A 27533-nucleotide genomic window follows, 5' to 3' on the forward strand; every position below is an offset into this window, starting at 1 on the left:
TCCTTCTTTTTTTATATACCTTAGTGAGGTTCTTCTGCCTTTAACTCCCAAAGAGCCCCCCCCCCCACACACACACTTCTAACGGCTGTCACACCAATTAGAAATCCTAGGTAATCTTACGTCTAGTCATTAAAATCCAGTCAGACACTGGGTGCAATAATGTTCAAAGGGTGCTGTGACAATCTCTGAAATATGAAGCAACCTTTATTAGATTTCCACAAGGAGGATTCCATCAGCAATCTGTTCTCAGGATTGTGTTTAACCGCCTACAGTCTGTGGTCTCCACATTAGAAATATATATATATATTCTATGATCTGCTTCTGTTTGGGTTGCAGCGGGATAGGAGGGTTTGCGCTGCGGTGGAAGTGAAGCAGTAGGCGGTGAGGCGGTGGCACATCTTTCGAGGGCAGGGCGGTACTGGGGAGGAACGTTGCCCTGGAGCGCGCCGCACGTACCGAAGGGACGCGCTGATTGACAGTCGGAGGCACGGAGCGCCCCGTGCGGAGCTCGCAAGCGGAGCACGCTAATCTCACCGCAACACGTCTTGTCAACGGCATCTGTGTGAAATTCCCAGATAGATCAGCCTGGCGCAGAAAAGAAAAAGAGCAAGAGTATCCGTCCAGCGGCTCCGTCATTGGAGGGTTTCTGGAGAAGTGAAAAGGACGCGGCGGCTCTGCAACTCTCTCCCCATCTTCTCTCTACCTGTTCAGTGATAAGTGGAAATAGTCTTGGCCAACCTGGCGCCTCAAAGTGTCCGGATAACGGGAGTGGGTGGACGCAAAGGTCAGAATGCACCAAGCAATCTGAGCGAACAAAGATTTTTGTCGATTTCTTTTTGTGGACTAAAAGGACTGCGCTTGGTGCTTGATCGAGATAAATTTTTGGGGGGAGAGGTTGCTCTTTTTTAAAAAAAAATTGTTAAATGCAAAATAATCGCGTTTGTGAATCTGTTTTTAATTTCCAGGAGATTGTAATAGAAGAAAACTCTTTCTAATTGGAATATTGGATACAGAAGCAGGAAAGTCTGGAGGAATTTAGTCTAAGTTCCCTTGGTGCGTATTGTGTGCAAGTGCCGCATAAGTACTTTTGCCTTGTCCGTTTTTCTACGTCCAGTACCCCCATTTTTCTTTCTCATGGAGTAGGCTGAATCGCAGGTAAAGACTTAAAAAAGAGTGGGCTTATTCCCTGCCGCCCCGAAACACAGGCGGATTCGATGCGCCGATTCTTCGTGTGATGGTAAATGACCGATGGGGAATCATGAACAGCTCTTCTGAACTCGAAGATGGAACTCGGCATAAAAACCAGGTATGTTCCGCACATTCTCCACTCGGTCTGTGGGCTTTTTTAAAATTACTATTATTATTATTATTATTATTATTATGAGGAGTGGTGCATCTGCTTGCTGCAGTGTTACCACGCTGAATTTGGTGATGTGCCTCTCGGGCGAATCACTGCACTGTAGAGACAGAAGCTGCAGATGAGCTGTTATTCCCGACTCCCCGAGCTTTAGCACTTCTGTTCCTGTCATAATGTTTCAACCCACCCGCGGATCACACGGTCCCCACGGCTACTTTTTATTTATTTTTTATTTTAATGTGTCACAGCGCGTGAACGTGTTAGTTAGCCCTACTTAGAAACACATTAAAAAGGGGAATAGGTGAAAATCACTGCAGGAGATAATTGCGCATCTCGGCTGCATCCTCACCACATATTGTCAGATTACTTCGGGCTGCAAGCTGCTCGCTTGTCTGAAAATCCCGTTTGTCTTGTTGAAAATGCCGAAACTTGGCGCACAGACATCCTCCCGACAGTCTTGAGTTCAGCCTGTCTCCCGCTCGGGTGAACTGGGACAGGGTCGGACGCGTATGGTGTTGCATGCACGAAAGGCTTACTTTGGGGAATAGTCAATGTGTTTTCACAAGGTCAGTAGAGGGTTATTGACAGCCAATGAGAGAGAGAAAGAGACAGAGAGAGGAGGCGAGAGAGAGAAAGGTCTCCTCGGGAACAAGGGATTGGATTTCGGGGCACTGATACAGCTTGTGGCTTTTGCAAAACACACAGAAAGGAGGAAACACACGTTTTCTTTTCCCTGTTTCTAAAAATGTAGATGGCTTTTAATAAGAAATGTGAAAGTGCTGAAAAGTTCCTCAGAGAAATCTGAGACAGTAAGAGCAAATGTGACGTGAGCCTGCAGTTTGGCGACCTTTCCATTGCTGACGCACCTTTGATTTGTTTCATAGGAACGATGAGAAATCAGCTCACATAAATCGCACAATAGATTTAAAAAAAAAAATTAAAAAAAATACGACAACATTATTATCCCAGTGAGACTAATCAATAATATGTGTTTTTAGAATGTTTTTGTTTTGTTTTTTGTGCTGTGAATTGCGAATGGTGCCATTCCAATTGTTAGAAAGACGCTCGACTTTGGCAAATTTCTAATACTGCTTAGGTGTTGGATGTGTGGCTTGCTGCTCTCCTGTAGATTTCAGGGCTCAGTCAGAGTCACTTGCATAGTGGCACTGTGGGCCTGTGTTTGAGTCTTGCTGCATGAGTATGGACTGATACCGAGATGAGTTTAATGTGTTGTATGTTACAGCTGGCAGATCTTCATGTAACCTGCTTATAAGTGGAGTCGAGGCCAGCGTTTTATTGCCTGCAAGCTCCCCTGTCTAGTTTATAAGCACTTAAAGGTCACGTGAACACCAGATAGCCTGCCCTGGGTTTTAATGTGTTGAGTGTGTGTGTGTGTGTTCTGCAATGCTAGCCTCTCTGTGTCTGATCAGTAAACTAAACTGAGGTGGGGGGGGGGGGGGGGGGGGGTGTTGTTGATGAATGAATGAAAAGTGAAGACTCATGTTTAGATTTAAAAAGAAAAATCTGAATGACTCTAATATTGTGAAGCATAAAAAGCCGAATGTTATCCATAACTTCAACACTGGGTGAGAGGAGATGTTGTGGGAAATAAGAATGCCTAATGCTCCAATCTGTCCCACTCCTCCCTACATCAATCTGTCTCTTTCTTCGGCACTTGTTATGTTACTATCACACACAGGCAGACATAACCATTCTCTCTGCCACCCCCACCCCATCCCTCTCTTTCTGTCAGCCAGTCTCTCCTGCAATCTTTAGCAGTAATACCAATCTTTTATCTCCAGTCTCGTGCTATTGACACAGTCATTTCAGACCCAGTGGGGAGGGATCAGGTAATAGAGATCTCTTGCGGTCTCTGTTTGTCTTGATATTACAAAACATCGCCTGGTATTTGTCTGGTAACTCTGCATATTTGAGTCGTTGCTGTAGGTGGGCTGTCATCTGTGCCCTTTTGTAACAGATGGGTGACATTTAGAGTAAAGCGGAGATTCAAGTGCGACTTAAAAACCGGCTTTGAAATCTTCGCCAGATACAAAGCAACTGTGTGACTGTGGCCGCATGGTTGGATGTGCTATTAACTTGGGAGAATTTCGAGCGAGCACAATAGCAGAGCATTCATATTAGGCTTTGTTGATGAAAAAAGTCAGAGCTGAGAAAAGTCAAGGCAAAAAGAAAACAGAAAAACAAAAACAAAATGTGATAAGAGCAGGTTGCTTTGGAATGAATACACATCCCCAGAATATGAGCTTTTGGTCGCATGCAGTCAAAATGATGAAAGCCCAAAGGACTGGATGATGATTATAGGAAAACAGAACTTGTTTTCAGTCATTCACATAATATCAAAAAGGTATCCAAAGGACAAGGAAGTGAATTATCATGTGACTCCTGAAGCCAATGACCTGCTTAACTGTTAGGATTTAACCTCCATTTTCTCTCACGCTCCGATGAAAGCCACTCGCCTGAATCGTTAACCTGTTTGCTTACATGGCTGGAATGAATTGATGAAATTGTGATTCATCAACTCTCTGTTTTAAGTTATGTATCAGTTTTACATTTTTGTAATTCAACACTGGAATAAGAAAGGTTTTGTTCTGTAAAGAAAACCCATTGTACTGTAGGTCTTCTTTTGAAAGGTCTATTCAATTCAATTTTATTTATACAGAGCCAAATCACAGCAACAGTCACCTCAAGGTGCTTTATATTGTAAAGTAGACCCTAAAATAATACACACAGAGAAAGACCCAACAATCATATGGACCCCCATGAGCAAGCACTTTGGTAACAGTGGGAAGGAAAAACTCCCTTTCTATATCAGATTTATAGATTTGTATATTAGTTACTGCGCTGTGATTCTTATAGCAGGTTAAGGGGCATTTTCTTTTTAAATTTCATAGTGTGATATAAGTGCATACACATGTGCTAACACCTATGGTATATATAAATGTACTGCACATAGGATATGTCTGTATATTTCTCATCTTTACCACACATGATGCAGAAACACGCACACAGTACAGCTTTAAAGGGAGATAAGCCCAGTGGGGTTGCCCACTTGGGCTGGAGATAATCAATAACATTCTCTAAACTTTCCAAAGCATTGAGGAAAAAAACCTTTTTGTTTATGACTAGAAAACCATGGAATATATCTGACAGTTTGTCAGCTCTTACACCCTAAGCTTCACTTTAGAACCACAACCAACACAAACTGATCAAAGTCAAGAAATGGAATCAATGAGTCAGCAAAGCGTGTAACAATGGTTAGGAAGTCTATCTATCTCCAAAACATCATGAAGGAAAGCTATATGAAGGAGGATGATGTGCAACACATACATGCAAAGATATGCGCACACACACTATGTTTATCACACACAAGTATCAAAAACAGACTCATTAGCAACCCATATCACAAATTATGTCGACACCTCTGCTGGTATTTATCAAACTGCACTAACTCACTTAATTAGACTTTGTACCCACACGCAACTGTGGCACAAGAGTCAGGCTCTGTAGGACTTCATGCACACACTGATTTACGCCTACAGCAATAGTGGAAATGCTTTTGATGGTGTTTTTTTTTATTTCTAAGTAACTGTGTGATTATTTTATTTTCGTCCTGTACGTCAAACTGAAGTGTCCTGAAGCGAGTGCAATCACTAAGTAATCTTGCTCATGTACTAATGGAATATGTATCATATGTATTTTTTAAGCACCTTAACCTCAGTTTTTAATGGAAGGGAAAAGTGCAATATCTTCTGGTCAATGGGAGGGGGTGTGCCTATCAACAGTAGTCTCATGCTTGACATTGCTCAGTAGCATTCAAACATAATGAAGAAGTTCCAAAGTGCCTTTAAATTTCTGGATAACAGCACAACAAGATTGCAGAGTGGCTACTCCATGATAATAACGACAAGCAGCTGTTAAGAGGCAACTGATGGCAATCTTGATATCTGCAATCACAAAGCACGCTTCTTTGCAGCTCTGAATCGTTCAGGTCCCGATTTATAGCGTTCATGTGATGAGTTCAAAACAGTAATGTGCATACAACTGAGAAAATCAAGCCATTTACACTCGACAAACAAACACATGAAACTGCCATGATCACTGTACAAAAAGGGTAATTATTCTTTTTTTTTCCATATAAAGAATGCGTCAAATGGCAGCGAAACTTTTCCCACATAGCGATCAATACAGAGAATTATTAATCTCCTCTTCTCTGTAGAGCCTTTTAAACCAAAAGCCATAATTAGTGAAAAAGAGTGAAAATATAGATGAGTGCAGCCTGTAAAAAGTCAGCTACTTCCCAAAGGATTTGGTAAAGACCAAAAACATGACTAAAAGAGAGTCGTGGCTGCACTTACATTCCCCGCTGCTAATTAATGATCAAATTAAAACTGCTGGCATGCCCACAGTTAGCATACTAGCTAGGATGACAGCTAGGATATGCAAAGATTCAACATTTATTAACTGTAACAGAAAGAATTTGCAGTTGTCATCATAGTTTAAACTTTTACTCGCTACGGCTTATTTGTGTTTAATAGGGCAACATTTGCGATTGGAAAATTGCGGCCTTTCATATCGTGACTTTGATTAATTGTTCGGCCCTAATAACAACGCTACAGTGGAAGCAGACACATGTGAAGTATATGTTCTATACAGCCATGCCATGATACTTTAATCATCAGCATAACAGTATGTTGAGGGCTGAAGATTGTAAATGCGTGCCGTCTCCGTGACAGATGTGGGCTTGCTGCTTCTGTGGGTACCCTTGTCGAAATAATGAACCTGCTGAGCTGGCCAGAGGTATAGGAGGCCATGTGGACTGGAGCAAAACAGAGCAGAGAGACTTCCCTGGATCACTGGGCCTGTGATTTCCCTGTGGGGGGTCTTGCTGTGGCAGGACTACAGCTCTAACAACCTCGGCCTTGGTCTCCCCTGCCTTGCTCTGGCTTGGCATCGAGGAAGCACCTGACACCAAAGGGCTTCGTGTATTTGTCACATCACCGATAGGGATACAACAATAGCTACACATTCTGCTTTCAGTCAACTTCAGCGCATCAATTACAATGATAATGTGGAAGTTGCTTTCTCTGTCTTTACATGTGGCCGCTTTTGTTGGGACTGTAACCATCTCAAATTAGGCTGTGTTAAGAACTGTACAGTACATGAAAGTACTTATAGTTTGACATTTTCATGCGAGGGTCTATGCATGTTTCGCTTGTGTGATGACTTACTTTTATCAATCCTTTCAAACTTAGTTGGGGGAGGGGGGACAGAATAGATATAGTAACTCTATTTATCAAGAAGAAAACAAAAACAGTCCCTCGGTGTCACTGATTTCACTTTGCTCTTCATAGCAACATCCCCTATAAACTGGCGCGTGTACTATAATGAATTTCAAAGCCTTAATTTTTTGCTGTTTCTCATCTTCCTGTGGGTACGTCTCTTCTCACACAAATGCTTTTCTAATTGCCTCTCTCTGTTTTTATTCTTTGTATTGGTGCAATATCAGCTTCCTTCCAGCTATAAACACATCCATGCGCTATAGATGCTTTCCATTGTTTTAGTATTGTTGAATTGTGGGTTCAAAGCCTAAGTGGTTCACAGGAGTGTAGGACTATTGTTAGAATGAAGGTATGAATGTGTGAGAGGACTCTGTGTGTTGGTGGATCAAAGAGGTAATGAGCCATTACTGTCAAGTTGTTATATAAGTGAAGAGTGCTTTCTCATAGAAAGTGATTGAGTGTCGTAATGGAGCGGCATGCAGTTTTGTTTAGGTTTCTGACACAGACAGAGCCATTTTGTGTAGCATCCCAGCAAACTCCATGGTGACAGCAATAGAAATGGTCACTGTTCAGCTGCAAAATACTGAAGGGTCATAATGAGCAATGAGGCCAGAGGTGGCCAAAATATTGGTTACCAAATTGCTATGGAAATAAAAAGCAGATGCATGTTGTTTTTATATTTTTTTTTAATATTTCCAACTTTTTTAGTTACAAAATGGTTGTAAACAGATAGTCTTAATATGTTCAGTTATTTTTTTTAATTGAATAAAAAAAATATTTATGTATGTATTTCAATGTAGAATGTTGATGGTTCAGTCCCTGAAGAACCAGAATCCAGTCCAATCTGAACCCTGAGCTGATCCTGATGCGTTCATCGGACTCTGAATGTGTGTCCGAATGCTGGATAGGAAGCACTTATGCAGATGAGACATATTGTATAAAGCCACTTAAGCGCTTAAGTACTCAAATGGCACTATATAAGAACCACTCCCATATTTGGAGTTTTCAAAATCCAATACATAGGCTGTATTTTTTTTTTTAAATATTGGCTATGTGTATTAAGTTCTTACAATAATGACATAAAGATCATCTTTCTTTGTTGTCACGACAAGTCGTATATCACTCATGTCTTATAGTCTGCTAGCATTAGCTAGTTGTTATTTTTGTGGTGTTGCAAACAGAGAAGTTGCAGAGCGCCTTCTGATGGATAACTGTGTAATTAATTTTCAATTTTCCACTGTTGTAAATGCCAGTACCAATATACTGACAAATAGATAATACACAAATACAACCCTATGGTTAAATTGTAATTTGGCTAGTTCATGGTAGGATTAAGATTATGAGTCTGTCTCATGATTGTGTTTAATGTTCTCATGTTTCCTACTCTTTTTCTAAGTATTTCTGTCATCTTTTGTTCTAATACGACGTTTTTGTAAACAAACTGCTTGTTGGTAAAAAGTCCAGGAAGGGCATCTAGGCAATATTCAAAAAGGACATAAAACAGGTCACATCTGGAATGCCTGCTCAATTTTTCAAACAAGACTACAGATCCACAATATTGGTGAGCTAGTGGTTATTCAGAATAGAAATGTATGCTGGGATGCATAGCTCTATGAAGATAGGCCTTTGCTCATCTGAAGGTTAAACATTGGAACTGCTTTCCTGTGTGCTTTTCATCCCTTATTTCTATGTTTTTTTCTCACTTTCTCAGTGTATATATTTCTTATTCACATGAATGTGCAGCCTTTCAGATCTCTAGTGCTGCAAGCTGGCCAACAAGGCCTTCGGAGAAAAAAGAGCCATTATCCAGGAAGGACAGGAACACAAATGAAAACAGAATTTGATGAAGAAGAATGAAAACAAGACCTAGAGTAAAGAAACAAAAGAGTAACCCAAAGTGGAGTAAAAATGACACAGGAGGGTTGGAGCGAATGAATCATAGACAGTCCCAGATCAGTGTTGCGCAGACAGCGGGCTAGCTGGGGGCACATGTACCTTTGCAAGATGACGCAGATATATTCCAGCTGCTCAAAATCCCACGTACCATCAACAAAGGGTTGTTATCAGATATACCACACATTGCTTTTGGGGAGGGAACGCCGTCTTTTTCCACACAGTCAACTCTTGGATCAGTTACAAGGCTCATTGCAGATGCCCCAAAGCATCACCAAGGGCTCACTCGCATCCAGGAAAACAGCTGTAATAGGGAATAACTGTACCTAATTGATTCATGGTTCTGGTGATTATGTTGATTTTGTGCACTACATACGCTTTGGGTCAAGTGTGTATGCCCGAAGGTGCACGTGACTCAGTGCACTTGCATGTCCTTAAATGTGTGTGGGCAAACACAACGTGTGTACATGATGATGATGGTGGTGGCCTGTTGTATGTTTTTGAACAGTTGTGAGAAAAAGTAAATGCGAGCATTAAGAAAGAGGCCAAGGTTACTCTCTACCAGCCAGAGCACATATTGACAGACCTGTCAACAAGCTGACCTGATGGGTAGGGTTTTACAGTAGAAGAGCTAAGAGTCCAGGAAAGACTTGGGGGGAGAGGAAAGCAGGCAGGGAAGGACATGAAAAGTACATCTGTTGGACCTTTGCTGGTCCTGCAGCATATGTTGCAAAAAAAGTCATGAAGATTAAAAAAGGAACACTTTAAAAGAAAAGAAAATGTTTTATTTTATTCCAAGAGACTATAATATCACTAATATGCCGCTGATCATTCACCTCCCTGCTAATTCAGCATTAAAAATGCATTGGAAATCACCTGTGAGAGGCAGATGAGAGGTGTGTGGAGATGGCAGGAAAAGAGTGGGCTAGATGTGAAACGAGCGGTGGGGTGAGGGATGAGAGCGATGCAGCGTGTGCATGTATTACAGAGTTCAGTCATCGCAGAGGACAACTAGCCGGGCTCGTTTCCCTGACAGATTGGACCCTATCTTTATATCTGCAGTGAGAAATGTCCAATTTCCTCCTGGCAATTTCAATGTAAGAGTTAAAGAGCTCTGTTCATGTCACGCTAGCGTCTTGATAAAACAGAGATGTGAGATTAGGACCCTTCTTTTAAGCGAACATACATCGCTCCACAACACCACATAATGGGCTTTTTTTTGTCTTGATGTTCCCTCATCATTAATCAACGATTAAATATCATCACACATGGAAGCACACAAAACAAGTCACCTACGCAGTTTTCCTTTCTGATGCATCAAACTAAAAATGCAGCCTGAACAGTGAATTAATTGAGCAAATTCATTTGAAAATCTAGTAAATAATTTATGATATACAGGGAAGTTTAATCAAGAAATCCATCTATTGGCCACTGGACCTGGAGCAGAAAAAGCATAGGAGAGCAGGGGGTAAGAGGATGATAATGCAGTCTTAACATAAACTAAGCTGAATATGGAGAATGCCTCGGAGCAAGCCACAGCTGATTTTTAAAATAGTAATGCTAAAGAGTGTCATCTGCTCCTGTGCTTGTGTACTGGGGGCCTCTTTTTACTGCCAGAGCACACGTGATCGAGATACTTTGCTCTCTCTCTCGTGCGGCCATCTCTCCAAAATCACATTATTGGTTCTCCTCTGAGCCAAGTAAAGGCAATTCCACAGCAAACCAGCTTCATATATTTACCTGCTGATGACTTGCTTAAGCTAACGGAGGAAACATAATAGCGTCATTATGGGCCATGCGCCATCAGATGTCTCAAGGTTAATAGCAGCATTAATTGACAACAAGGATGGAGGCTAAGAAAACCTTGTTCTAATTAGGTAGTATTCTTGACTTATGAATTGGCTTGGAAATGTAATTCCTTATCCATTCAGTTAAATGTGTCAGAAAAAACACACTCAGTGGATGGTTAATAGCCACCGACTTTTTTTTTTTTTTTTTTAGTTTCAGGGACTGGCTTTTACAAGATAATAAGAAATGAGAATTAATTAGATCCTGCACCAAACCAAGCCCAATCCCTTCCTTTAAAATGTATGTCACATTTTCCGCAAGGATGGCACTGACCGCAAGCAGTAAAGTATCTTTGGTATCGCTCATTAATAGTAGAAGAGTTCCCGCTGACTATATTTTAAGTCAGTTATGTTTTTACGTTTGTGATTAGTAGGATATGAAGAAAACACCAAGAGAGAGGTTAGGTGAGTGATATGAGGATGCCAAAAGGTATTGGAAGTGAGAACAGTTTTAGGAGAGGAATAAAAATAAATAAATAAAATAGATTTGATCCATGAAATCTATCCAGGACTAATCAGACACAGAGGGAGGCAGGGGGGTATGCAGAAATGTATTTATTGCAGCTATCCAATTAAACAGTTATGACAAACTCATGGCTAATGTATTAACAGACTTATCCACTAACATCCATTATTTATTCATCATTAAAAATTCAATCTGGCAGACTGTGTGCCATTATTCAGATGTGCTGGGGGAAAGTGGCACATTTGAATAAATGAGGATTGTAGGCCTCACTCCCATGGCTTGTTGTTATTCCAAAACCCTCCTTTTAAGTGATTCAAACATTAAATCTGTCAAAAAAAAATGTAGGAGAATGATTGTTGTTGCGGTTTTTTAAAAAAAATCCCTCCCTAGCCCACATAGCTGGATTTACTATATCTTTGGGAAGAAACATATTATTGTTCTCAGCCCATTTAAAAAAAAAATCACACAGACACAGAGCTGCTGAAATGGGCTTTGTCATACATCATCTACCTTGCATTTTTTTAATCACCAAAAAGGAAACCATTATGCTTTATGTCAACTTACATCTCATTTCAGAGCAGTTTTTGAGCCCCTCGTATGGCTTCACTAGACAAGAGCATAATTATTATATGTGGTTTGTCTTGTCTCCTTTGGTGAAATTCTGCACGTCTCTGCAATACTATAGCCTGAATGTGATTGGATATGGAAATGTTGAGTACTGCAGACCACTCGTTCTGCTGATGCTGTGGAATTTGGCATCAGCAGAACGACATATTCCTCAGAGAAACAAACACTCACTCATGCAGACACCTACTGTGCATGAAACCGGACACACAGACTCTTTAGTAATGCAAAACATTACAGGAAAACCAGCTACAGTAAAATGTACACATCTAAAGCTCGGTAGCTAAAGCAGCTCGTGAATGGACACAAATATCCAGGAAACAGCAGATAATAGGCATAGCATTCTACAATATTCCTAATACTCTATATCACATGCAATACATTTTGACATGGAGTCTGTAGTCCGTAATAAGCTTGTAATGTTAATGCTTAGCATGGACCAGCAAGTTCATCTTGGACTGACTCACTTTGGTTGATGTGGCTTCACTGAGCCTAGCATTAGGTGCTCTGAATAACTAATATCACAGAGCAGGCTGTGTTAGATTTAGATTTACCTATTCAGCAAAAACCATTTTCATGTGAAAGAGGTAGAAGTACATAATTGCAAACTCCATTATGATAATTATGAACAAAGCACCGGGAAAATGGTGTTATAGTTACACACAAATTATGATTTGACATTTAAAATCTGATCTGCAAATATTTCCGATGGTCTTCCTGTCAGTCCTGTGGGAATGATGACTGTAATTTAATCAGTAGTGAGCTGCTGGTCTGATCCTCTGAAGTTAACCCGGTCGAGAACGGCGCTGAGATGACCTTGGTGATCCAACCTGGTTAAAGCGAGCCATCTGTGTGGCAAAGGTAAACACGAGTTAAGCTGATAGTTTGCTGATAATCTTCTCTGTGTGTAAAGTTTACCATGTTACCTTTACCTTTACCTTGGTAACACAGTAGTAAAGGAAAGTACCACTTTTATGAGCTTTCATGAGCAAATATGTGCAGACTGACTCTGCACACATTTGCTCATAACCTTGGTCATATGGGATGAACTGTTGAGATCTCACCATAAATGTTACAGTTTGTCTTTAAGAAACCATGACTTCATAAAAATTAAATTGATTAAACTCTATGATGCATTAAAAACAACCAGCTGGGCAGAGGTTTTGTATTTTCTTGTTGTGTGAAAGGCGAGCAGTGTCCTTTACTGGCATTTTGTCTGACTTGGCTCTCACAGTGTGTATTGACGTAGACTTGATAGCCACCTGTAGAATAATTGCAATCTAATACAACATCCATACAGGAAATAGTATAAATAGTTTTCAGGCTTTTAATGTTAGTGTTTTGTTTAAATTGTGCCAGAGGGGATTTTATTATTCTCTGCTGAAACTGATGTCTTAGTTTTGTTATTCTGCTGGAGTGCTTGTTATTTTATCCAAGGACTTAGAAGATGTATGGCCCAAACACTGCAGCATCCAGTCCCTGACTATCAAACAGTTCAAAACAGAATCTTAAGACTATCTTTGCATTCTCTCTGAGCATTATCTGTCCTCTATATCCCCCTATCCTTGTGTTTTTAGTATTATTTAATTTCATTCATCTATTTTTGTGTCTCATGGATGGCATGTAAAAGCACAATTTAAAATCTATACACTTTTAAAAGTTTCTTTTTACTTTCATCTTGACCTTGCTTTACTAATCTTAAATTGACATTTTCCAGACAAGCTGTCCGATTATCAGGTACAAGTGCTTCGAGTCTAGGTTTGTGTGATATTGTAAAAGCCTTTAGAAAGTCTGTCAGCACAGCAGTGTCTCAGCCATTTGTCTGCCACCTTTATTTAAAGTTTCCTTACAGAATCACTAATGAATTAAGTTTACACGCAACGGAACTGGACTGGATCTGTGACAGCCCTCTGTCTTGGTCAGGGCCTGATGTGTTACGGCTGTTTGTTCATTTGTGTTGTCTGGTAGGCAGAGTTAATCAGTACAACAGGGAGCACCTGGCCAGTCTTCCCAGAGCATTTAAGAGCTTGGTGTCTCAGCTTTTGCTCCATCTCTCCATTCACCCAACACCACATTATTTGTTTTGTGGGCTTTGGCCTGGTTGTTTAAGGTTATCACAACATCCAAAGCCATGTATATTTAACATTCAATCACCCATCCAACTAGTGTTACAATGAAAACGCTGATTAGCACACCCCATGAAGCACAATGTTTGTCTACTTTATTTGGTTAATAAAAAGGTAAATTTTGGTTTACGTCATTTCTCTTCTATTATTTGTCATGGCCCTTGACTAACTGTGACAAATTTGGGGGCTCATCCAGGATTTGAACCTGGGACCTCTTTTAAATTTGATGGGTGAATATAAAGTATGCAATGTGTCTGAACTGGTGGCATCATGTTATTTGTTTGGCTAGCTTTTGGCGTGGTTGCTTTAGGTTTTACACTAAACAACACATACCTAACATTCATCCGCCAACATTTTTGGAGAGGCTCCAGGTTCAAATCCCAGATGAGCCCCCAAATTTGTCACAGTACAACTAAAGGGCCAGGACAAATAATGGAAAAGACACTACTTGCACCAGAATTTAACAATGTATTAACCAAATTGAATAGAAAACTATAGTACTCCATGAGGTGTGCTGATGTGATTTATCAGTTGATAAAATGAAATGAAAGCCAAAGCAAACAAATACCATGGAGTTGGGTGAATGGAGAGAAGGAGCAGGAGCTGAGACACCCAGCTCTTAAATGCTCCAGGGAAGCAGGCTAAACTTTTCTGTCACACATCTAACAGAAAAGTTTGAAGTCTGGTGTTTTTGTAAAAGATGTAGGGTTTGGAGAAAAAGCAGCGAAAAGTAAAGAATAAAACTGAGAGTCTATTTCTTTTTTGACAACCCTTAATTTGCGACTAGACTGTAGCATAATTGTCATATAATCACAGACAAGTCTTGAAAATTGTTCTTTAGCTAACAGTGTCTTTCTTTAATTCCCACCATACTTTGAACTTATTTTCTCTCTCGCACAGCCTCTCTCACTTGGGGAATGAAATCTGGCAGCCTCCTCACAGGCTCCTATAATGTGCTAACATAAGAAATCAATCAGACTCACACTATTTCTACAGCCACTCAGCTCACATTGATTTATTGCATGTGTTGAAGATGCAGAGAGAAACTCTTTAGCACTATGGGGCAGGGTGGTCAAGAGGAATGGATGTAGGAGAGGAGGATGAAGGAATGACAAGTTTAGGAATAGAGATGGTGGGGGGATTTGGGGTCACTAACCTTTGTTCTGACAGACTGACTTTTAACTCCAGGGTTAAGGCACTGCCAGTCATCAGCTGATGAGAAAGTGATGATTGTGTATTTTCTATTTTAGGTGGCTGTGGTGTTATTGCTGTGGGGATTTCTGTTACGTGGGGTATAGCAGTTGCTGTCAGCTTGTAGTGAGACGTGTCAGGGGTCACAAAGCTGCAGTGGCTTAGATATCTTCCATATATTATCAATAAATGAACCTGAGAAACTTATAGAACAATGTTCCACACTGACTTCACTGTCTAATGGAAGAATTCTGCCCTAATAGCATTTGTTTCTAATCCACTTAACAATTTAACTTGATTGAAGTCTTGGCATCGAGTGTGTGCCATTGATGCATGAGCATCACTGGGAAAATGTGATAAAAAATGACTGCTATCTTTGAAACAAAATTATTACTGTATTAAAATCATAATTTTACCTAATATACTTTGCAATGGCTTTTTGACTGTTGTTACTGATCTGAGGAAAATTTAGTTTTGACATTTTTAAGCTCAAAACAAATTATTTTGCCATTACTAAAAAAATCATGAATGGGGAGGGGATACCTCACCAGTAAGTTATATACAACTCCCGAGTGAAAGGCTTGTTTATCTGTTTTGTGAAAGATGACTGTCTTAGGGAGAGACAGACTAAGTAAGAGCTTAACAGCAGCTTGGTATATTTATATCATGAGCATACACTTAGAGACACCAAAAGGAGTTGATGGAGATGACGAGTGAAGTGGATTACTGAGATAGGATGGCACTATGGGGAGAATGAAATCGTATGTTTATATTAGGCTTTCATGAAACACATAAGCAGGAAAACACACGTCATTTGTGGCCATATGCAGCTCCGCTGAGTGGCTGTAGGTGTCTCTCTGCTGGGGCTGCGAGGCTGATGGAAGGGGTTAAAGAGAAGATTAAAGTGATAATGTACATCTCTAATCCGCAGCACATTAGGAGGGCAAAGAGGCAAAAACTGCCTCTGACCACGGAGCCTAACATAAAGAGCATGCGTCAGTCGCCATCAGGGTCAGCTGTCACCATGGTAACAGATTATTCTGAATAATTATGTGCCATATGCGCCTTGTCACAATTAGAAGTTGGCTGTGAGCCGGGCCATGGGTCAAATGGTGATCAGAGTATTGGGGGTGGTGGCAAACACATCCCTCTACAGTGTTTATTAAAATAAAGTTCAGCTTGCTGTTCACATCTGTCACAAGCCTCACAACCCACTCTCTGCTTCAGAGCAGATTTTCTTAGAGCTACAAGCTACAACACTTTGTTGCTGTGGCTTACTCGAAATGTCACTGCATGCTGCATGTATTGAGCTTTCAATAGTTTTTTCCCCCCCTTTTATAATAGATCTTCCAAAATGAAAATCTGGAAATGAATAAAAATGGATTTATGATTTCAGTCAGACTACTAAGCTTCTCGAATCGACTTTTTAGCGGAGTAGCGAGGAAAGGAAATGACTGTGTGAAGACAGTGCTCAAATGTAAGCTGACAGAGGCTCAAGTAAAAAAAAAAAACTTGTGTGGTGTGTTCTCCCTCCATTAGGAGTCCAGACATTTTAACTCATCACTGCAGTTCTCCCACCAGGCTTATACAGAGAATGCCTCTGTTCCCATAAGCCATGTTCACACTAGTGCAGTGGGAAAAGCAGCAACAAGGTGCAAAGTGGTTTATCCATTATAGTAAATCATTTATTTTGACACTTCAGCCCATGTGTGAAAAGTCATTTAGAGTGAGATACTGTGCTTCCCTGTAAAGCATAAATCCCCAAATAACAATTAATTAAAATAGAAAAGCTGGTCATCCAAATACCATGAAGTAATGCAGCTGAGTTCCTTCTTGGTAACTTAGAGCGTCTTACATTTGGCTCATTTCCCTAGCGAACATGTGCCATCTGAAACGTAACTTTCTCAAATGACCCGCGACGATCTCTATTCACATCGAGTTTCTACATCTGATTGTGAATTTGGCACTAAACAGGGAAGTGCAAAATGTGACAGCGGCTTAATCAGTCTTAAAACGCTCGCAACACCTCAGGCTTGTTACTGCAAGCTGTCAGATTGCATGAGTTGCACAATGATACTGCTTTTCTCTGATCAAATTTGTCACATCATGTCAGGCTGGATCATAAGGTGCAGGCGCAGTCGACACATTTAGGAAAGAGCCTAGATGTGTTCAGACAAGTCACTTACATTTAAACACCAATTAAGCCTCGTGCACCACTTATATCTGTAGTCTATTAGATTGTCACCCATCACTATTAGGAGGTACTTGAAAGCCCTCTGGCATTCTGGGAAAATAATTACATTCTTTCTGCGTCATAATTACTGCCTTGAAAGTGGCTCTTTCAAACACTAACAAAGCAGGCTCTTACTCTTTCTCCGTCTCCCCATTTCTCTCTCCCCCAAGGTCTGCCTTTCTCGTCTGTCTGTTTTCTCCCCAGACACTAATGAAGCAGTTTAATCTCGTAACTCCAGAGAAATTGTCAGCAGAGAACTCCATTAATTAAGTTCTTGTGTGTCTTCCTTTTAAAGTTTCCTTATTTTGAGAATGGGTCAAATCTATAGGTTTGCCACCCTACTGTTGTTTTGAAATTGGAGAATTGGCATGCTGTAAGGACTGCATCGTCTTGTTTAATTAGTCAAAATTAAACTAAGTTAAGTTTTTTAATTTGATCCATTTGATTTCCAGTTGCCAGTCTTAACTCAAGTCGATGTGTAATCTAGAAACTCATATTAAGATTTGTTTTTGCTAGCTAACAGTAAGCTAGTAGCATTAGGATACCATATGGTTATTTTCCTGTCACTTCTGAACCTACACTAGCCCTTGCAAGAAGTTGGTATGAAAAGCCTGCCAGCCATGAGGTGAGTTTGAGTTATTATATAGTTCTAGTTCAGTAAATACAGTGAAAAGCTTGTCTGCTACTTCCTGAGCATGACTAATGTCTAGCACTAGCTAACCACACTCAATTGGTCTGTTTATGCAGTCACTCTACATTTATTTAGTCCTTGCTGTATTCTGACTGTTCATTTGGAGTACTTTTTTTGACACAGCCCTAGTTCATTCACAGGAAAAGTGACAGTTGTGTGACAGTTCCTATTACAAACAGCCAGAGAGCAAGTGTGCTTCTGCTCTCATATTTGTCTGCTTCTCAGTCCCAAAGATTCAGGCTGGTGACTTTTGATCCAAGTTTTCAGAGTAATGTACAAGGAAAAAAAGTGCTCTATTTCAAATGGTGTGGAATGCATTTCGTTTTTTCCACCTCATCACTTTTTTTTTTCTTATTTGAGCATTGGTAGCCCAAGTAAAGTAAAGTATGCTAGGTTGCAATTCGGATTGCATTAACTGGCTTCAGTAACTGTTAATGCAACAGCTTAACAGTACATACAAAAAATTGTTGTATGCAGTGTTGTTCCCGGATTCAAGTGCAAATAGTTATTTCAAACCATATTGAACAAATGGGATGCTTGGATATATCTAACAGGACTTTTGCAACAAAAACAAATCAAATTCACCACGAGGGAAAATGTCTTACCACAAATCAGAACACTTATATAGTAAGATTGTTATTATACATGAACATAAATATGTTATATGGTTAAGAAATATATTAAAACATACCATTAAAAATGTTAAGGGAACATGTGAACAACATTATCTAATGCAACATTTAAAGATTTGCTGATTTTGGTTTCCACTGGCTCTTGTTATGACTTTTGGTTTTCAACGAATTATATGTCAGTAAAGATTTTTTAGTTTGAATATTTAATTCATCACAATTTGATATGTGTTTTAAGCGATCCCTTAATTTTTGAGCAGTATATATTCCATACCAAGCCTGGGCAAGCCATTAGGGTTTTACTTTATTTCCCATTTTTCACTAAGGTGGGTACTACTGCTTTCCTCGTGGAGTGGAAAACAGTGCTTGCAGCACTTTTATTTTTGCTGCAGCACTGTTTTATGCATAATACCATTGCTTTGCTTTGTTTTGACTCATTGCTAGGGTATTGCTTTACCATGCAATATGTGTTTGCTCGTAAGACTATTCCTTTTCCATTTGTTTGCCCTTTGATAGCTTTAAATCTAAAAATATGCCCTTACTGATGCTGAAACTGTGTCATTCTCAATAAGTTATATAATAACACAAACATTTTCCTGTGACCGATACTACACCTTATAAAGGCAGCGATCAAACCCCCGCACTCTACATGAAGAGGCCCCTTAACGATGCATGCATATCCCCATTCTGCAGTACGTGCTCCACTTATTGCCCATAGCTTCTGAAGGGTTATTGTGCACCGAAATTTAGAATGTTTCCATTACAGTAAAGGCCCTATTGACAAAATTGCTTTGGTATTTATGAGTAGTGCCAGCAGCAGTACTACTGTGTTTGCTTTCTGGGAAGCTTTGTAAAGGCTAACAAGACCGAAGCCAGTAATAATCTTTTCACATTCACTTTTGAGGAGGGAAAATCAGATTTAGGACTCCAGGAAATTGACCTTAATGAACAGGTGTGTTCACACATACATGATCATAGTCGAACACAAACACATACTCTTTTCTAATGCAGAACATCGAAGAAGTTTGGTTATTTGTTGTTGAGGATGTCACTTTCAAAGAAAATGTGAAAAGGTACAAATGTCAGGGAGACAATTAAACTTAATGGGTATATCTTTAACAACAAATCTGTTCTTTAGATCTTTAATAAAAATATATTATAGCAACATATCAGAAGGTACCTTCTGTAGTCCTACAGTTATTTATGTTATGATAAATAATAAGAGTTACTGTCTACACTTGTGCTGGCAGTAACTCAGTAAGCATTTCATACTAAAACCTAACATCAGTATTACAAGATGTTTAAGAAATACACTGTTATCCACTGTTAAGGATTGAAAGTGAGGTCAAGGACTCACAGATCTTAATAATGCCCTGTGCTGTGCTTAGTCTTTCTCAGTGCAAAAAGCATACAAATGTAAGTCATTGCACTTGATTGGTTAACATAACATCCTATTCTTAAGTAATATATCATTATAAAACCTTGATAGAGTTATTAAAGAGCAATTTGGTTTCCATACACTAGCATTAGCCATTTTTTTACAGTTCTTCTGCACTTTAATGAAAAGAGTTTCTATTTTACCTCTTAGCACAGTTTTCATATATCAAGCTAAGTTGCAAAAAAGCAATAGCAGACGTGATTAGCTATAGAGTGGTGAGCATTTACTTCAATGTGTACAGTCTAGCTTTTTTATGCCTGTCTGATTTTTCTGTGATTTTCCAATGATTCAAAATCAGAATAGAAATTCCTAATACATAGAGCACAGATTATAAAGTTTTGAGAAAATAATATAATCTTCTCCAACTAAAAACAACAAAAATGATTATGCTACAGACTGCTAAATATAATAAGAGATTAGTTTATTTGCTGTGTCTTTATGGTAGGCCACAATGATTTGAAAGGAGCAGCTCTGTGTAAAGCTCATGATTGATGAAAATGGTGCACTTTCTTTGGATTCCCTAGCTAATGACTCGCAAAAATATTATATTACCCTTTATGAGCAGTTTATATGTATATACGCATATATTTTCTTAATGCTGCTTGTTGTTGATGCTGTATTCCTACTTAGTCGGAGACAGAACACAGGGTCAGACACATTTGGCATATGTGTTTGGCTGAAGAGCCAATGGTGTGAAGCTACCATCTGTGGGATTATGACTGAATGCCTCTAAGACAAATCCTGGCTAGAAATCACAATATTAGAGCAACGTAGAACTTTGGTTGGTCCCAGACAGCCACTCCAGACTGATTAGAAAGGAGGAATAGTTTATATGATAATGTTTAAAATGTTTTATATGGTCAGAATAGTATATATAAAATATACAGTATAAGTATTTATGTCTCCGTTGGGCTAAAGCAAATATGTAAATTGTGCTGTAGCGCTTTGTTTAACATACAATATCCGTATGTGAATGTTAATGGCTTATTTGAGGATCTGTGACCTTGTGTAACTGTGCGCGCTACACAAACTCTAAATTCGGAAAAGACAATATGCTGCATCAGCTAAAATGAATGCATGCAAACACTGCGAGAAATGTTCTTCACCTTCAAAATAAGACAGCATGCAGAGAAAGAAGAGGAAGGAGAGGCCAGCAGGAGAGCAGGGGGATGAGTTCAATCCTAAGAGACAAATCACCCGCTCTACCCTCCACTGCCTGTCCTTGGAGCTCACACTGCAATTGGCCACACAGAGACTGACTCTGTCACCAACTGTCCCTGAGACGCACACACTGCAATGCAAAAACATATCACTGCAGCCACGATTATAAAGCACGCAATCACCGTAAGGTCAGAACGGCTTCTTTGTAAGCATGAAGTGAAACAGCAAGATTGAAAAAGGGCTTTCAGTTTCAAAAGGCATATATTGTTACCTCTTCTCTCACAGGTTATGTGAGACTAACCAAATGGAGACAAAATATGAACTTTAAGTAAATATTTTACATGTACTTTATGTCTTATAAGACCTATATGTCCTATGCTGTCGTTTAGTGATAAAAAAAAAAGCGTTGCTTGCAATTGTTAAACACATAAAGCCTATCAGTATGAGGTAGGGAAATATTACATATTGAATGAGAAATGTGTCAAAACAGTAAGTTTCAAACATCTTAAAGAGTTTTTAATAAAAGAAAATGATTTGAAATTTCTTTAAAAATCATGTCTCTACCATATGGGTCTTTTTTGCAGACAGAAAACATCATATTTCAAAAGCTCAACCTACAATTTTTGCAATATTATGTTAATTTTCTGTGATTTCCTTACACTTTTTAAGTTTTCTTAGACTTCTAAGACATTTAAACTCATAATTTTCACTTTTCTCTTTGATTTGTTTTGTTCCATGTCACTGACATTCCCTCATTCTTTAAGTTTTTCATTCCTTTTTCAGAGCAAAAGCCTCATTTGAACAAACGGGCCTTGCTTTGGTGATATGATGACCAAGAAGACAGTGAATGTGAGATTGGGCTTCACAAATAAACCTGACTTGTCTTGACTTGAAATTAAACTTTAATGTGCAAGACGCAGGTCAGGTAAGGAGGATTTGAGCATGATTGCATAAAACGTCAAAAACATAATGCTCATGCACATATGCACATCAAGAGGGGTGTATTCTATTGGAGGTTATACATACACCAGCGGCACTTTGTTGACAGCAACAGCATCCTAATTGCACACACAAACACAAGAATATCTTTGGTAAAGGCACACCTTCACCATTCAATAAATTATTGTGGAGTGACCTTCGTCAGGAATAATCAAAATAATTCTCATCAAGGACTCCTCACAGCTGAACTTCACCAGCTTGCTTGTCTTTCTTCGTCCTTTCCACTCCCACTTCAATTTCTCTCTTTGAAATTGCAGGCCACTTAGAGTTGTGATTGCTGCTGCAAGAACAGTTAAGTGCACAAGCACAATCATGCAAGGACAAGAAACACACTTACCTGGGCACGCAAGCACACTCCTACCTGGATGCACAAGCACATTCACTGATACCCTTATGAACTTCATGCAGACACACACACGCGCGCACAAAAATAAGACGCATCATTAAAAAGCAAGATGAATCTCCACCCCACAGTGTTGCTACTTTAATAGCAGTGTGATAAGAAGGCAGACACTTCCTCAAATAGGCAAAAATGAAGAGCTGCGTCTCCTTAATGTATACATTTGCATATATCACTACGTGTAAACCGTACAGGCACTCATAAATAATACATGCATGTTAGGGATACTGGTGTCCTGCTTCATGGTACAGCTACCCTGCAGAATGACTAATGACTGTAGCTCAAATAGCACTACTGGGTCCCCTTACTTGTGTGTGTGTGTGTCCATGCATGTGTGTGTCTGCCCATCTATCTCTCTGTGTATGTCTATGTTTGCGACTGCGTTCGCACAAAGGGGGTATCCTACATCTTGAAAATTTGACCTTGGCAAGGAGATCAGATTTTGATGCTGATGGCGCAAGACAAATGTAGCGTTTGCTCCTTTACTCGTGTTAGAGGATATGTGCATGCATGTGTGTGTGTGTGTGTGTGTGCGTGCGTGTGTACATGTGTGGCAGTGCACGAGTAAAAGATGTGATGGTTGAGTGCTATCGGGTGGCAAGTGGTCATGTTCACTCTCTCTCTGAGGGGATGCTGTGCTGCAGTGGATATTGGTCTTCTAAGGTCAGGGGGTTAACTCAGCTCTCCGTAACAAAACTATAGTTGTGCCATCATAAAACACACAAAACCATTACTTTAAGGACACCAGCACCTAATCAATTTCACCCTGCTAGATATTTGTTAATATGATTACTTCCATACATCTTCAGTCCTGCATAAATAACAATGGGAAGGACAAGATCCATGAAAGATGAATATTGGGTGGTGGTTTACTGGGAATCAACAGATAGCTTAACATTTGGACCAGTGACTGGGTACAGTAAGTTCTACCCCCATACTGACACTCTGGCTAACTTCTGTAAGTAAATGATGATAGCAGATCATCTGCAGACATGATACAGTGCAGCTTTGGGGTGTCTTTTCTTTTAGTTAAAGTTGGAAGCTTCCTTTCATCTCAGGTAAGCATGTGTAAGACCATTAATCATCATTATTCTGGCAAGGCCGGCCTCAGAACTTGTTGAATTTTAAATGTAAGTCCCTGAATTAATAATTAGACAATGTTTATTTTGTTGGGTAGTGACATTTGAATCCTCAGAGAGAAAAAAAACAAAACAAACCCTCAAGAAATAAATGACTGTAAATTTAAAAAAGAAAAGATTCGGATTAACTCCCACTTAAAATAGCCCCACATTATCTTTAAAATCCAAGAACTTAATGAGTTCTTTGTGATTTTACATTGCCATATTTTAATGTAAAATACACTCAAAAATGATTCAATGCCCTCATAAACAGGACGCAATTGTGTGAGTAAAACACAGCTGATACAAATGTATATAAAATCAAAAGTGTATCTATTCAGATAAATAATCATTAAGGAAAAAAAGCTTCATATAGACTGAATGTATACCAATCAAGTAGATTTGTTTTGATGAGATTCTGTTAAATGTAATGTTTTACATTGTATAATATATTTACATGTAATCAAATTACTTTAAGTCATTATTTTGGATATTAATATTTACTTGTGGGTTTGGAAAATAACTTGTTGAAATAACTGCATGAATTGTTATTAAGGTATTAAAATGTTAGATTAAATGTATATTTTCAATACTAATCTGTCTCATTATAGATTTCAAGGTGTATTATAGTTTATCTTCTTAAGATCTGATTACAAGCTAGAGAACATCACAATTTATTTTGGAGGAATGGCACAAATTTATACATTTAGTCATTATTTTCTCACTAATAAAGTTTCTGTTTGGTTTTGAGTGTTGTTTGGTATAGCAGTGTCTACAGAGAATGCACACTTAAGTAGATAATCTCTTATATGAAACACTGCTGAACTATGTAAGGGCTTTCACCCCTACACAATATCCTTCTGCTTTTCATCCTGCTTTATATACTCCCTTTTCCTGCTTTTTTCATCATTCTGTCCCCTCATTTACCAATCTGCAAGTCCCATTAAATGATTAGTAAGCCCACAAGTGAATATATGCAAAGCCTCTTTTACTCCATCAGCTTAGTGAGCACTAGGCTTAAACACACCTTGCTAAAGTCCCTGTCACACAGTCTCACGCAAAGGTATTCTGCAAAGCAAACTAATTATCCCAAGAACAACACGTTCACACAATCCAAATATTCTTAGATAGACTGGGGATACTGGCCTAAAAGATTTATATTCACACACTATCTATGCACTCATGCAAATGCATAGGTACGCTGATTGAAAAAGCACACACGTACACATTCAGGCGCGCCCAGGATAAGTCTGAGCCCTCTCTGTCTTATCGAGACGTGCCTCATCAGATAGGATTCTGCTTGTAAGGTCCAACCAATAAAAAGCCCAAATATTCCATTAAGTGTAAATCCTCTCCGCTGGTGGAGCTTGTGGAGTCAGTTTAGGACTAGACAAACACTGCCAAGCAGTCATGCCCAAGCTGGGACCACTGCCAACAAGAAGCTCCACAGATATTGGTGTGTCACTGTGGGGCACGTGCGTATATGTTTGTGTGCACTGGCAGCATGAAACCCCAATGTGAGCATTAGCAGGCAGGGGAATGAACAAACTAAAGCTCTGATCCATGCTGCTCAGTATAATGGAAAGGCAGAGTCTCAGGAATCTAAGTGGGTTGCAGCTGCAACACATAAGCTTTTGTTCTGTGTGTATGTGTTCACATGTGATGTTTTTATAATTTTTTTTTGCCCTTTTGCAACAAAACGGGAGTACACGTTGTGCCCATGTGTGTTGGTGCACACAAGCATTTACGCATTTTGTATACTCACAACACATTTGCCTGCTTTTTATTACTAAAATGAATTTGTAAGACACACAAATTCATTAGCTTTCACTCTACTATGTAGCTGATTTGTTAGTGCGTTGGTCATATCACTGTGAAGTCTGTGTTTATTTAGTAACGCAGCTCTGTAGCTCTCTGTGTACTGCACAGACAGCTGCAATGTTTTAGGCAGAACAGACATAGATTTCTATCACTGACCCTAAGGCTGCTCATTAGAATTCAGCACACCTCTCTCAAATCTCCCGCTTCTCCCATCCACCCACCCTTAACTTTTTTTCTCTCTCTCACTACCTTCCTTTATTTCTTTCTTGCTGTCTTACACACTGGAAATGAATGCTTAGAGCAAAAAGGTGAGCTATTGGTTAGCCGAGATAACAATGACTGTGTGAGTAGCATACGCGGCAAGTCGCAGCTGACAAAACATACACAAAGGCAAGCAACGCTGCACAACTGCATACATGTAACTGCTGTTTACAACATGCACTTTCACAGCTACTATATTTGAAATATTAACATTAAAAAGCTCAAGGCATCCATCATACCTGCAGGAATCTGAGAGAATTATCAGCAGTCTCCCAACTTTAAGTGGATTTCAAGACTCTTTTAAGTGTGGCTTTTTCAGAAGGCCCACACAGTAACTGTGTGGCTTTGTATAGCTGCCACACTTGCCCCCCATAAGCAGCCATTTCCACATTTAGAAAGCTTAATGTTTAGAGATTTCTCATTTGAGGTCATAAGCCCATTGCTCCAGAGTTAGCCATATTGAGCGTCTTGCTGCCACCAGCTGCAAGTGTAAAATGTGTATTCAGTCAGTCACAAGCGCATGGCACAACACAGAAGAGCCACCTCCACAGGACAAGACTCAGCAGTCCATCTGCATCTTAAGGATAAAGGACACTCTTTCGAGGATGCCAATGTTCACATTTTGGACAGAGAAGACAGATGGTTTGAAAGAGGAGTGAAAGAAGCCATCTATGTCCACTGTGAGCGATCACTTTTGAACAGAGGCGGGGGTTTACGACACCAACTCTCTGCCATCTATAATCCAGTTTTGAGATCCCTTCCCAGACGCCTTAACGCCCACTCACATCCTGGGCCATCTGACCTCAGGAATTCGCATGATAAGGTGGGGCCAGGTTTCACAATGAACACACCCGAAACTCTGGCTGATTGGGACCCACACCCAGTTTCACACCTTGGCTCAGGCGATTAGAGGATCATCAGGGGGTCCTTTTGTCCCTCTGTGGGGGGATACTCCCACTAGGTTTATATCTGGGACTCTCCACCATTTGACCTTAGAACTGAAGAAGCTTCTCGGATGAGAGGTGAAACGTCTTCAAGTAACTTAAAGAAGTCCAGACGCTTTTCTTTGCAAGCTCCTTTGACTATTCAGTCATTGGTTGACAAGTGGTTGCCCGAGGTTGCCCATATGGAAAAGATATATATAAATCTTATAAAGTTAGTATCTGTCTTGTGTGAAACTTGTATGAAAAACATACAAGAGTGAAAACAAATATAAGATCCCTTGAAAAATTATATAAATGAAACTTGTATGTTTTGGATACTTACTAAAACAATATATGAAAGTAATGAGAAAGTGGCCACTTTCACGAGTAAAGCCTTATATGATTCACTATATGGAGTAGGCCACATCTTATGCAAGTCTTTTATAAGTTTTTACTATTTCTTTTCCATATGGTTGTTGACTGACACTAGGTGAAATTGGTTGCAAACTTATCTGCAATCACTTGCAAACTGCTAGCTAAGCTACTTGAAAAAGTGGGACGCAAGCTGACAAAATAGAAAATTTTTCTTCAGAATAAAAGTTGTGCCTCAGCATTGTAGCCAACATCTTTCACAAGGCATGACTTTTATTTTGATGGGAAAAGTTCTCTGTGTCTATTTTGTGTCGCACTTTTCACAGTTTCACTACAACCTTAAAAGTAGCTGCTCAGTGTTTTTCCACGTTTGTTTTGGGGGTTTTTTGTGGACTTTGGATGACTGTGCCAATCTCCGACCAACCAAAGCAATTCCAAAGAGGCTTTTGCCACATCTTTCTCTACTGTCAGGGAGTCATTGACTTGTCAGCAGATGTAGGTGACTGGGGCTTTTAGCAGTCGATTTCCCAGCAACTGCCATCAACCTCCAGCAACCACTCACCAGCTGGTAGGGGAATACATATTTTTCCCTGATGACCAGTGGGTTTTAGTTGGTTGTAGATGGGTCTCTAGGTTTTTGTGACTGGGGCCTTAATCACTTGGCCACATGTTCAAAAACAGAG

General features: G+C 39.7%; 1 protein-coding gene across 2 annotated transcripts in view; it reads left to right on the forward strand.

The window, feature by feature from the left end:
• The first annotated feature begins 226 nt into the window (after nucleotides 1-226).
• Nucleotides 227-27533, forward strand: part of fibcd1b (fibrinogen C domain containing 1b) — a 133687-nt gene continuing 106380 nt past the window's right edge. Inside the window, exon 1 of one of the 2 annotated variants that reach the window (XM_084935634.1) lies at nucleotides 227-1306. In XM_084935634.1, coding sequence (XP_084791760.1) covers nucleotides 1235-1306 — 72 coding nt within the window. In that variant the 5' untranslated portion in view covers nucleotides 227-1234. The remainder of the gene's footprint in view (nucleotides 1307-27533) is intronic. The other variant, XM_084935633.1, reaches the window with a different exon arrangement.

Source organism: Perissodus microlepis, chromosome 7 (genome assembly GCF_051167445.1).
Source record: "Perissodus microlepis isolate ML-2025 ecotype Zambia chromosome 7, ASM5116744v1, whole genome shotgun sequence".
Lineage (NCBI taxonomy): Eukaryota > Metazoa > Chordata > Actinopteri > Cichliformes > Cichlidae > Perissodus > Perissodus microlepis.